Here is a 10,882-nt window from a genome sequence, read left to right on the forward strand (position 1 = left end):
CTGTCTAACCTGAGGGCATACGGTGTGTCTGGCTCCAGGTAGAGAAAGTAAGAAACTGGGATAGAGTGTAGGCTCTATCCACCTGGACCTCCTCTGGGCCTCAGCCCACCTGCCACCAGGTCTTGTGAGAGCCAAAGTTAAGTAACTAAGTTTCCACCCACCCACAAGCACTTTTTATTTCATAGATTTGTTTGTTTGTATATATATATATATATATAAAATTGATTTCAGAGGTGAAGGGAGAGTGTTAGAAACATCAATGATGAGCGAGAATCATTGATTGGCTGCCTCCTGCACACCTACTGGGGATCAAGCCCACAAGCCAGGCGTGTGCCCTTAACCAGAATCGAACCCGGGACCATTCAGTCTGCAGGCCAACGCTCTATTCACTGAGCAAAACCAGCGAGGGTTATTTCACATTTTTGAGCTGGGTTAAATGTGGGACCTTCAAGGCACCTTCTTTCTGGGACTTTGCAGTGAACTCTCAGGGTGATCAATATTCAGGCCCAATCATCTCACCCCCTGACACACCTGCCAAGTCCTTTTCGGGATCAGCATGCCAGTTGCTTTCCGTTCTCACATCCCTACCTGCTCTCTCTGAGGTTCTGATGACTGCTATGTTGGTGATGGCTACTCTTACCGGGGGAAAGTGAGTAAGACGATCAACCAGCACTCATGCCTTCACTGGAACTCCCACCTCCTCCTGCAAGAGAATTACAACATGTTTATGGAGGATGCTGAAGCCCACGGGATTGGGGAGCACAACTTCTGCAGGTAAGAACCACCTTCTTCCCTATGCTCAGTCTTGGTCGCTTGTCAGTGTAAGGGTTGGTTTGTCCCTTTCCGCTGCTCCAAGATTTCCTGGGCCAGCTTAGACATTTTGGGACAGAACACTGGTACTCATCATCCTTCTTTCTAGGGAGATTTTCATACTCAGAACAGGCTAGGTGATGCTGCTGTAACAAACAACCCCCAACCCCAGTGGCTTGAATACATAAAAGTTTATTTCTCACTAATGTGTCATGTGGGTTGGTAGGGGATGGGGGGATTCAGCTCCACAAAGTGACTCAATTACCCAGGAAGGGCAAGAAAGGAAGAGAATGAAAAAATGGAGCAGGAGTTTTGCTTTGTTTTTACTACTTCAACCTAGAAGTGACACTTCATCTCTGCAGACATATGCCATTGACTAAAAAGTGTCATGAGGCCCCATATACTTTAAGGGAGAAATGTGGAGAAGGAAATTGGATATCTGGTGAGTGTTACGGTCTGCACCACAAGAATACTCAGGTTTTCCCAAGTAAAGGTGACAAGTTCCCTTCTGCCCCTTCTGGTGCCGCCAGACCATTCTGCTGGTTTTCTCTTACTCTTCATTGTCTAATCAAGGCCAAGGGCATTCATGATCTGTATCTAAGAGACAGGAGTTGTTTGTATGGCTTTAAACTGGTTCCATTAAGCAAGAGGGACCTTCCACTTTCACTCACCTTGAGCTGTTCCCTTCATGGAGCTGTCTGCAGGGTGACTCCCTCGGCGGCCTTTCTCAGAGACTTCCCATGCATGGAATTTGGAGGTTGGGGCCAAGGAGCCCTACTTTCACTATGTTTCTGTGGCTATTTCCTGACAAAGAAGGATCGTCAATGGGGATCTCACTTCTTTTCCTACAAATAATTGGATGTGTCCCATGGATCTGGCACAAGGCTCATGAACTCCTTCCTGGTCATCGGATTCTCCTCTGGAAGTTAAGGTTTTACCAAAAAAACTACAACCACCCTTAGATGCCAGAATCAATCTATGATCCCAGGGACACACAAGAATGTGTTGCTCTTCTACCCAAAGGTCCTGTAATGAGGTCCCGTGGATTCCCCAAGCCTTGACCCTGGGTTATCTTGGTTTTTGTTTTAGAAACCCAGATGGAGACAAAAAGCCCTGGTGTTTCATTAAAGCAAACAGTGCAAAGGTGAAATGGGAGTACTGTGATGTCCCAGCCTGCCCAGCCCTAGGTAAGACCCTCACTGTCCAGAGGCCCTGGTCGGGGGAGGATGCAGATCTGTAGACAGATGTTCCTGGCCCCCATCTCTCCCACCTTTGTCTTCCCAAGTATCTGCTTTGCCGACCCTCATCCCAGTGGTGGTCCCACTGCCGGATCCTCCACTCCCCTCTTGGGATGCCGAGCAGGACTGGAGACCTTTGTAAATTTGGGCCAGTGGCGCAAATACAAATTCGTGTTTCCTAACTCCAAGTCAGTGCACCCGGCAAATATTTGTTGATTGTTTGCTGTGTTCCAGGAACTATGCCTGGCTCTGGGTGTACAATGGTGACCAAACATTGGCTGGGCCCCCATAGCCTCTCAGGATACAAAACTGTCTGGATTCCAGCCTCACAGTCTCCCAGGCTGCGCTGGCCCACCTCTCTACACACAACTGGAACAATGCACCTTCCATCCTGATCAATGGGGTTGCCTGCCTGGACAGTTTCACTTCTGTGCTCTTACGATCACCTTTGACTGTAACACTGCATTCATATCTGCTCTTGTCCATAACCCACCATTCTGTGAGACCCAACTCAAGGAGCCCTCCTCTGGGAAGTCCTTCATGATCTCCCAAATACAGTACTATCTCCCCCTCCTCGGGAACCTCAGGGAAAGAAACCAGCCACCATCCTTACAGCACTTATCACTTTGTATGATGGTTACCTCTGAAAATGTCTTATTTCCCCCATTCTACAAAATATATATGTGCACTAGTGATAGCTAAGAACATACCCAGTGATGTACTTATATGTTTGCACTCACATCTTTGTGCGTGTACCTGTCAAGATAAGAATGAAAAAGCAACGTTTTTCATTGTTAACTTTATAGTCTTGCTTTATATTAAACAATGTAGTCAACAAATATTGTGTGCCTACTACCTACTCACCCTGTGTGCACCCATCTCTTAGCTCTGGATACTTGCTAAGTTGCTAGACTCAGAGTCATACCTCTAACAAGGTCCTTCTGAGAACCTGGAGGGAGGGTGAATGGTGTGATTTGTCTTTCTTGTGTCCCACAGACATTACCGACCCGGTAGAGCCCCTGACCAAGCTTCCGGGCTTTGACTCGTGCGGGAAGACTGAGATAACAGAGAGAAAAATCAAGAGGATCTACGGAGGCTTTAAGAGCACGGCGGGCAAGCACCCGTGGCAGGTGTCCCTGCAGACCTCGCTGACACTGAGCACCTTCATGCCCGAGGGCCACTTCTGTGGGGGGGCGCTGATCCACCCCTGCTGGGTGCTCACTGCTGCCCACTGCACTGAGTAGGTGCCTGCTGGGAGCAGAGGACAGGGGACCTGGTCCATGGGGGATGTTCTCCCCTTCCCATTTGAGCAGCATCTGTTGCTCTCCAAGGGCAAAGAGGGTGGCAGAATGCGTACCTTTGAATTCCATGTATTTATGGCATTTAGTTCTCAGAACAATCCACCAGAAGACAGGCTGAGGGAGGACAGGGATTTTTACCTTTTATGAATTAAAGTATCCCCACTGCCCAGAATAGGTCTTTGTATGAGCAGGTGCTCAGTAAACACTTGGGCAAAAAGAGAGTTAACTGTTACTCTCATTTCATAAACGCGGACCCCGAGTTTGGGAAGGTTTAGCACCTGGCCTTAAGTCACATGGTAAGGAAGTAGGTGAGTGGGATGTGAATCCAGACCCACCTGCTTCCTTCACCTCTTTAGTCCTATCTGGACAGAAAGGAACAATAACATGCTCCCATCTGATGCCCTCACCAGTGAGCCTCCCAGGTCAAGTGTCTTCGGTCCTGTGTGCCTCAGAGAAGCCAGAACGCACCAGGAGCCTGAAGAATCACTACCTCCCCTGACTTCCCTAAGTTCGTGGCCAGGGCTGGTCCCATGGAAGCCAGGCTCCGGTGGTGGCCTTGAAAGTCTTCCTGTCCACCCTGCTCTTAGACAATTTCTTCAGGGAGTCTAGGAATTATTCCTCAAGGGTCAAACCTGTAAACATTAGCATCTACCAAGGATATTTGTTCAAGATGTTCATTGGCTGCTCTTTAGCAAAACCCGTGGGGAATGAGAGGTCTCCCAGGAGATGTGGGATACAAGTTACAGCTTGTATTTAAAGACTGTCCCCTCAATAAAACAGTCTTCATGTTGTCCCATTTGGACCACACGGCAGAATTCTGTGAACAAGACAATGATAACAGATGAGGATGCCAAGTCTGCAGGCGGTCGAGCCATTTACCAAAGGTCACACAGTTCACCAGGAGCAGAGCCAGGGCTTGGCTGCAGTCTCTCCAGTGCCAGGGCTCCTTCTTGACCGTCTTACTTTCCCTTGCAGCCTAAAAGCCAAAAATCTCAGAGTGGTACTAGGGGACCAGGACTTGAAGAAGACAGAATTCCATGAGCAGACCTTCAGGGTGGAGAAGATACTCAAGTACAGCCACTATCATGAACGAGATGACATTCCCTACAACGATATCGGCAAGTCTCTTCTAGCATGGGATCTCCTGAGGGTCTTGTCCTGGGTGGATTTCTCTACTGATGGAAAACTGAGAGTTGGTTCTGTTTGGTCCCTCATAGACCTTATAAGGTAGAAAATTTATTCCATCACTTTCTAGTTCTTAAAGGTTACTGTTGTGGATAAACATGCACAGGCTCTTAAGGGGAAGCGATATTGTGTTGTGTGAAAGCTCAGCCTTGAATCCCACCTCTCCCACTTGCTAGCCAGCTTCACCTCTCTTCGCCTCAGTTTGCTCTTCTATAAAATGGGAAGCTGACTGCAACTTTCAGCTTCCTGTGCGTTAAGTGTCATCATGTGCATGTGTCCCCGTGCACACCCCGTATGACACCTGGTAGGCAATGATATACTTAAGCTTCTTACTGCCCAGTTTTCCATTCATGATGCTTCTCATTCTCTCTCCTTCCTCAATATCGTTTTTTACCCTTGGAAAGCCTGTTTATTTTTCATTGATTAGTCATTTAAAAAATGAAATGATGGAAAAAGTGGGGCTTTGCTACAAGCACCTTCCAATCAAGGTGGAGTGGATACTTTGATACAGAGGATAACATCACCCATTTCCTCTTTCTCTCTCTCTACCTAGCTTTGCTCAAGCTAAAGCCAGTGGATGGCCACTGTGCTCTGGAATCCAAATATGTGAGGACTGTATGTTTGCCTGATGGTCCCTTTCCCTCTGGGACCGAGTGCCACATCTCTGGCTGGGGTGTGACAGAAACAGGTGAGTCTGGCCATGCCGTCTCCTGAGACTCAGGTGAGTTATTTTAACAAGAAAATAAAGGGTCAAACTCAACTGTCCTTCTGAACTTGAAACCAGTGTTATATTCAAAATGTATTATCAAAAGGAAGATTGCGTCATCTCTCAAGGTTTAGTTAAGTCTCATCAGCTCCAAGGAGTGTCCCTGATCTCACACCTGCCCCTGGCTCCGGCCCCTGGACCCTTGACATTCATCAAGCATTGACCCTGTATCCATAAACTGTTGCCTTCCCTAAGTAGACTAGAAAATGGATACATTGGAAAGAAGATGAATTGTGGAATCAGATTCTTGGCTTGTCACTTGGGCAGCTGAGTTTTAGTTTTCCAATAACCATATTTACCTCCTAGGTTTAGAATCATAACAGGAGATGGAATTCTACAGAGATACGATTAAGTCAGCCAGGAGGGTGGGGTCAGGCCTCATTCATCTTTGCGTCTCCCACAGTGTGCTGATCTTAGTAGGCATTCTATAAAGTTTTGTTAAATCAAACTTTTGATTTGGCTCCAGGGTTTGGTCTTATCTAAGGAAGTCACCAAAGTGTTACTTTGCTCATAGTACTGACATGATGATATCTTCTAATATATGGGACTTTCTCTAATCTTCAAGATGGAATTCTTCCCCATACATCATGTCCTTCATAATGAAAAGCGGGAGTCACTCTAAGTAGGCCTGTATTCATAAAGAAAGTGGCATGTAATATATGAAATGGTCAGAAGGACTGGGGGAAAGAAGGTACCTGGTTCATTGGATTTAGGGTTAACCCTATTTGTAGCTATCATCATTGTAGTCCATCTAACCCTCTCCCCGTCAGCATGCCAACTAGAGCGTTCTGAGCAGAACAGAAGTTTAGGGGAGGAAATACCTGCTCTGGGAAGCAGGTGATGTAGATGATCAACCAGGGAAATGCATTCATCACTAAGCATTTTCTACATGCCAATCCTCTGCTAAGTCATGGGAAATTAAAAAATGGTTGAGACACTCTCGTCTTCCTGACTTCACGGTCTAGCTAGGCAGACAGAGGAGGGAATGAATGATTCTGCTCCATTGTGATAAGCAGAGTATTGCAGGTCCAGATAGCCCTGGTGACAGCTGCAGGCAGAGCTCATCTCCTGGAGAGACCCTTCCTTCCCAAGCTCAGAGCTGGTGGCCCTCTTCTTACTCCTACTGGCTTCTGGTGGGCTGGGTGCCACCCTGGTCCCCTCAGTGGCCACCTCTTCTTTCTGCCCCACAGGGGAAGGGTCCCGACAGCTCCTGGATGCCAAAGTCAAGTTGATCGCCAACACTCTGTGCAACTCCCGCCGACTCTACAACCACACGATCGATGAGACCATGATCTGTGCAGGAAACCTGCAGAGGCCTGGGCAAGACACCTGCCAGGTCAGAGACTCCAAATGGGCTCGGAGAGCAAGAGGCTAGCAGGACCTTACACGGGGGCACAGACCCCCTTAGAGCCCTGGGCTGGGAGACAGGCTCAGGGACCCACCTGCCGTAAAGCGCAGCCTAGGCTGGCGTATCTGAATCCATATCAATCCAGGAAGACACAGCACAATAACCATGGTGGTCACGTTGCCTGCATTGCTGCATTTCATCCTTGTGACACTCTGGTCAAGGGGGATGTCACTAGTGTTATTTGACAGAGCTTAGGACTTTCTCACCGTTCTGAAGGCTGGAAGTCTGAGATCAGGGCGCCGGCGTGGTTGGGTTCCAGGGAGAACCCTCTCCCGGGTTGCAGACTGCCAACTCCTGGTTGTGTCTTCACATGGTGGAGAGAGTGAGCTAGCTCTCTAGGTCCCTTTAACTAGGGCAAGAATCCCATGCATGAGAGCTCCACCCTCATCATCTAATCCCCACCCCCCAAAGGCCCCACCTCCCAATACCTCCCTTGGGAGGTTAGGTTTCAACATATGAATTCAGTCCCTTGCACCAAAATAATTCTAGAAGCTCAGGTGCCTCATCTATAAGATGGAAATGTTGTCCCCATAAGATCTGAGGCAGATGAAAAGAGGTAACACTGAAAATCCTGTCTACACAGTTGGAGAGTGTAAGCAGTGCTGTGTGGTTGAGAGCCATCCTCCTCCTCGCCGCTTTCCTTGGGGGGTGGGGTTTGATATAAACCAGGCATTGTTCTATGTGCTTTACAAACATTAATCCTCACAAAAATCCTGGGGGTGGGGGGAGTGTTCTGTTGCTAACCACCGTTCACAATGTGAGACATGGAGGCCCAGCTGGCTAGCAGGAGGTAGGGCCTGATTTGGAACCCGGAAGATCTAACCCCATAAACCATGCTGGACGTCTGAGCCAAGCGCCTCTGAGCCCTGCCCTCCTACCTTGTGTGTGCCTCATGGGTCCTGGAAGGGCTCTATCCTAACAGGGCACCCCACCCCCACCCCAGGCCTTGCTGGAATGAGGAGTCGAGGGCCCCTGAGAACTCACAATAGTAATACCTGTGTTACTGGGAGCCATGATGGCATCTGGATATGAGGCTGTGACCACAGCACTGTGGCCTGGCCCTGTGCCCCTCAGCCAGGACCTCCCTGACCCAGGGGCAGGGGCTGGTATTTGCTTCAGAGCCTTGGGTCTCATGAGGCCCAGGAAGAGTCTTGTCACTGCTTTCCCGAGGGCCCACGCCATCCCCCGCTGCCATCCCCTCATGGGAGGTGGGGTGTCTCCTAATGCATTCTGTCCACAGAGCTGAACTCGCATCTTTTCCCCCCAGGGTGACTCTGGAGGCCCTCTGACCTGTGAGAAGGACGGGACCTACTATGTCTACGGGATAGTGAGCTGGGGCGAGGAATGTGGGAAGAAGCCAGGGGTCTACACCCAAGTTACCAAGTTCCTGAATTGGATCAAAGCCACCATCCAAAGGGAGTCTGGCTTCTAAGGTGCCTGCCAAACCTCAGAGCCCCTCCTCCTGAGCACCCAGACCAGGCGAGGCCTCGTGGGCAGCAACGGACACCCCTGGGAGCCTCCAGGATGCACACGGCGAAGTGTCCGCGCTCTAAGCAGAGACAACAGCTTCCCGGCCTGGGGTGTCCCGGATCAACATCTCCACCATCATCAGGCTCCCTCCTGAGTCAGTCGGGAAATGACAGAATCAGCCCTAAATATATTGTGCTTGCTTCCCTTCACACCATGGCACCTTCTAGAAAATCACGGTTCACTGACTGCCTCCACCTCGGACATTTGCCAGTGTGGGATCTCTCAACGTTCCACATCGGTGGGTGACCCTTGGCATCTGTATGCCTCATCGGAGACACTCAAGGCCCCCAACAGAATGAGCCGTCCACTTCTAGGTAGCAGCTAGAGGACCACAAAAGACCGCATTCTCCATCTGCTTTCATAGACTTGTTACTTTAATAAAGGCGACCAGGGCATGGCTGGTGTGCCGTTGCACGGCTCGTCCCAGCTGAAGCCACTAGGCCTGTCGCTGGCATGCAAGCTTCCTCTCCAGCGTCTCTCCCGAGAATCCTGGGTGGACCCACTTCCTCACAACGGCAGCACCTTCCTCCTCTTGACGTGCAGAATCTCAGTGGCATCTGGGTTCACATCCGCCCTCAGATGATCTCTGGGCTCCACAGCCTCTGCCCCCCACTGCAGAAACCAAACACACCTCCGTGAGTCCAAAGGAAGCTTCCAGCCAGCTCCCTTAGGATGAGCTATCTAAGAGGCCCCGGGACCATTTAACATGTCCGCCCGCCCTTACTTTTCCCCTCCACCACCCTCTCTCCAGAGAAAGGATCCTCAAGGCAAGAACGAGGAGGAAGCAAAGCCAATCTCTCATTTAGATGCGCTGTCTTTCTTCTGAACAAAGGAGGGTTCAAAACCCAGACTGGTGTAGCCAGCAAGTCCCTGACCCTTTGTGGGAACGTAATGAGCAAGCAGGCAGCCCAGCCGGGGCCGCCGGGGCCCGGGACTGATGCAGCCCCAGCAGGTTCGTCTTCACAGAACTAATGGCTGCGACTTCAGAGAAAACCCTGCAGGAAGTTTAACCCAGGTGTCATCCGCCTGGTCACCTCGGACCCATGGCATTAGGCACCTTGCTCGAGCTGCATCTCACACTCTTTAGAGCCAGCTGACCTTTGGCCAAAAATAAAGTCTGAAAAAGGAAAGGTGAGCTTGCCCTTCCCTGTGGCCTTGCAAGCCGGGTTTGCCTCTCGCTACTTACATAAGCCCCCTGGAGAGCCAGGCCCCTTGCATTGGCCAGTTCTGCAGCCCGCCGAGCCATCTCCACTTTGTAGGAGCCAGGAGGGGTCCAGCCAATACCTCTGGTCAGGTTCAAGTCTGATTTGTACTTGACCTTGGGGGGGGAAAGGGAAGTAAGAGGAATGTGTCAGCAGGTTTGGGGATGGTTTGGGCACGGGGCAGAGGCTTAAAGGTGAGTGTGAGATGGAAAATGTGTTGGCAGTAAAGCAAACTTATCTAAAGCAGGAGCTCCCTAACCCAATGTGCTGTGAGCCCGGCCAGCTTGTCACTGTCCCTTGCATCTTTCTCAGGGGAGGGAACCTTTTTTCTGCTAAGGGCCATGTGGATATTTATAACATCATTCGTGGGCCAAACAAAGTTATCAACTTAAAGATTAGCCTGCTCTATTTGGTCAAACATTTAATTAGCTCACCCCTAATGCCTTGGCAGGGCCAGGCCAAATGATTTCTCGGGCCTTTAGGTGGCCTGTGGGCCAGACACTCCCCACCCGTTTCAAGTGACGGGAGCACAATGGGGGTGGTGGATGGGGAGATGTGGTTCAAGTCCAAGCTCCTACCTTACCTTGCTCTGTGGCCTTAGACAAGTCACTTCCCTTCTCTGGGCTTCGGTTTCCTCCCAGAGAGAAAAGGGCAAGGGCTGGGTTAGGTAACTACTAAGATCCCCTGGAAAGAGTTTGGCATAGCAATCAAGAGCGTGGGCTCTCACATCAAGCCAAAGGGGTTCACGTCCCAGGTCTGCCACTTGCTTGCCACAGGATCTTGAGTAAGTTACTTAACTTCTCGAATCTTCAGATCCCTCCTCTGTAAAATGGGGCAATAATGGGGCTATTGGGAGGACTACCGGACACAACACTTGGAAAGCATTTGGCACCGCAGCCTGGTCCACAGTAAGGACTGGATAAAGAGCAGTTATTGTTATTACTTCTTCGGGAACTAATGTATCAGGCATCCCGGGTTCTATCTCAGCCTGGCTCCTCCCAGATGGAGCCTGAATGTGGGGTTGGAGCCACCCCTTTGAAGGGCCTCGGCCAGGAGGGTGGGGCAGCTCACATCACTCTGCAGCTGGTGGGCCCTCTGTGCGTGCTTCAGGCCCAGCTGCTCCGGGTCGCAGGTGGGGTGGGGCAAGGGCTGCCTGTAGCATACGTCGCTGGCCAGCTGCTGGCTCCGCTTGGCCTGGAGGAAGCCGGGCTGGTCTGGGCGGCTGTGGAACCGGGACCGATTCTTAGCAAAGTCCTTCTTGTACTCATTGTCACTCTGGAGCTTGCCGACGCTGAGGAAATGCCTCATCCTTGGGTCGTCGTCGATGCTGCGGTACCCGATCTGCAGGCCCCGGTCCCGCAGGAAGGCCTCTCGGTACCGAAACTGCAGGTCAGAAGAGCAGAGATGGGTCATGGGTGCCCACCTCTCCCCACGGATTCTCA

At 50.5% G+C, this 10,882-nt stretch overlaps 2 protein-coding genes across 3 annotated transcripts in view; one reads left to right on the forward strand and one right to left on the reverse strand.

The window, feature by feature from the left end:
• The window catches only part of HABP2 (hyaluronan binding protein 2), a 32,046-nt gene extending 23,366 nt beyond the window's left edge, over positions 1 to 8,680 (forward strand). The window contains exons 6-12 of one of the 2 annotated variants that reach the window (XM_006778727.2): positions 603 to 774; positions 1,900 to 1,997; positions 3,045 to 3,288; positions 4,325 to 4,467; positions 5,088 to 5,222; positions 6,491 to 6,636; positions 7,976 to 8,680. In XM_006778727.2, the coding sequence (XP_006778790.1) occupies positions 603 to 774; positions 1,900 to 1,997; positions 3,045 to 3,288; positions 4,325 to 4,467; positions 5,088 to 5,222; positions 6,491 to 6,636; positions 7,976 to 8,140 (1,103 nt within the window). In that variant the 3' untranslated portion in view covers positions 8,141 to 8,680. The remainder of the gene's footprint in view (positions 1 to 602; positions 775 to 1,899; positions 1,998 to 3,044; positions 3,289 to 4,324; positions 4,468 to 5,087; positions 5,223 to 6,490; positions 6,637 to 7,975) is intronic. The other variant, XM_006778726.2, reaches the window with a different exon arrangement.
• NRAP (nebulin related anchoring protein) overlaps positions 8,592 to 10,882 on the reverse strand; it is a 65,870-nt gene continuing 63,579 nt past the window's right edge. Inside the window, exons 39-41 of the mRNA XM_006778750.2 lie at positions 10,512 to 10,823; positions 9,425 to 9,556; positions 8,592 to 8,850 (exon numbers count right to left, since the gene is read on the reverse strand). Coding sequence (XP_006778813.1) covers positions 8,746 to 8,850; positions 9,425 to 9,556; positions 10,512 to 10,823 — 549 coding nt within the window. The 3' untranslated portion in view covers positions 8,592 to 8,745. The remainder of the gene's footprint in view (positions 8,851 to 9,424; positions 9,557 to 10,511; positions 10,824 to 10,882) is intronic.

Source organism: Myotis davidii, unplaced genomic scaffold (genome assembly GCF_000327345.1).
Source record: "Myotis davidii unplaced genomic scaffold, ASM32734v1 scaffold107, whole genome shotgun sequence".
NCBI classification, from domain to species: Eukaryota; Metazoa; Chordata; class Mammalia; order Chiroptera; family Vespertilionidae; genus Myotis; species Myotis davidii.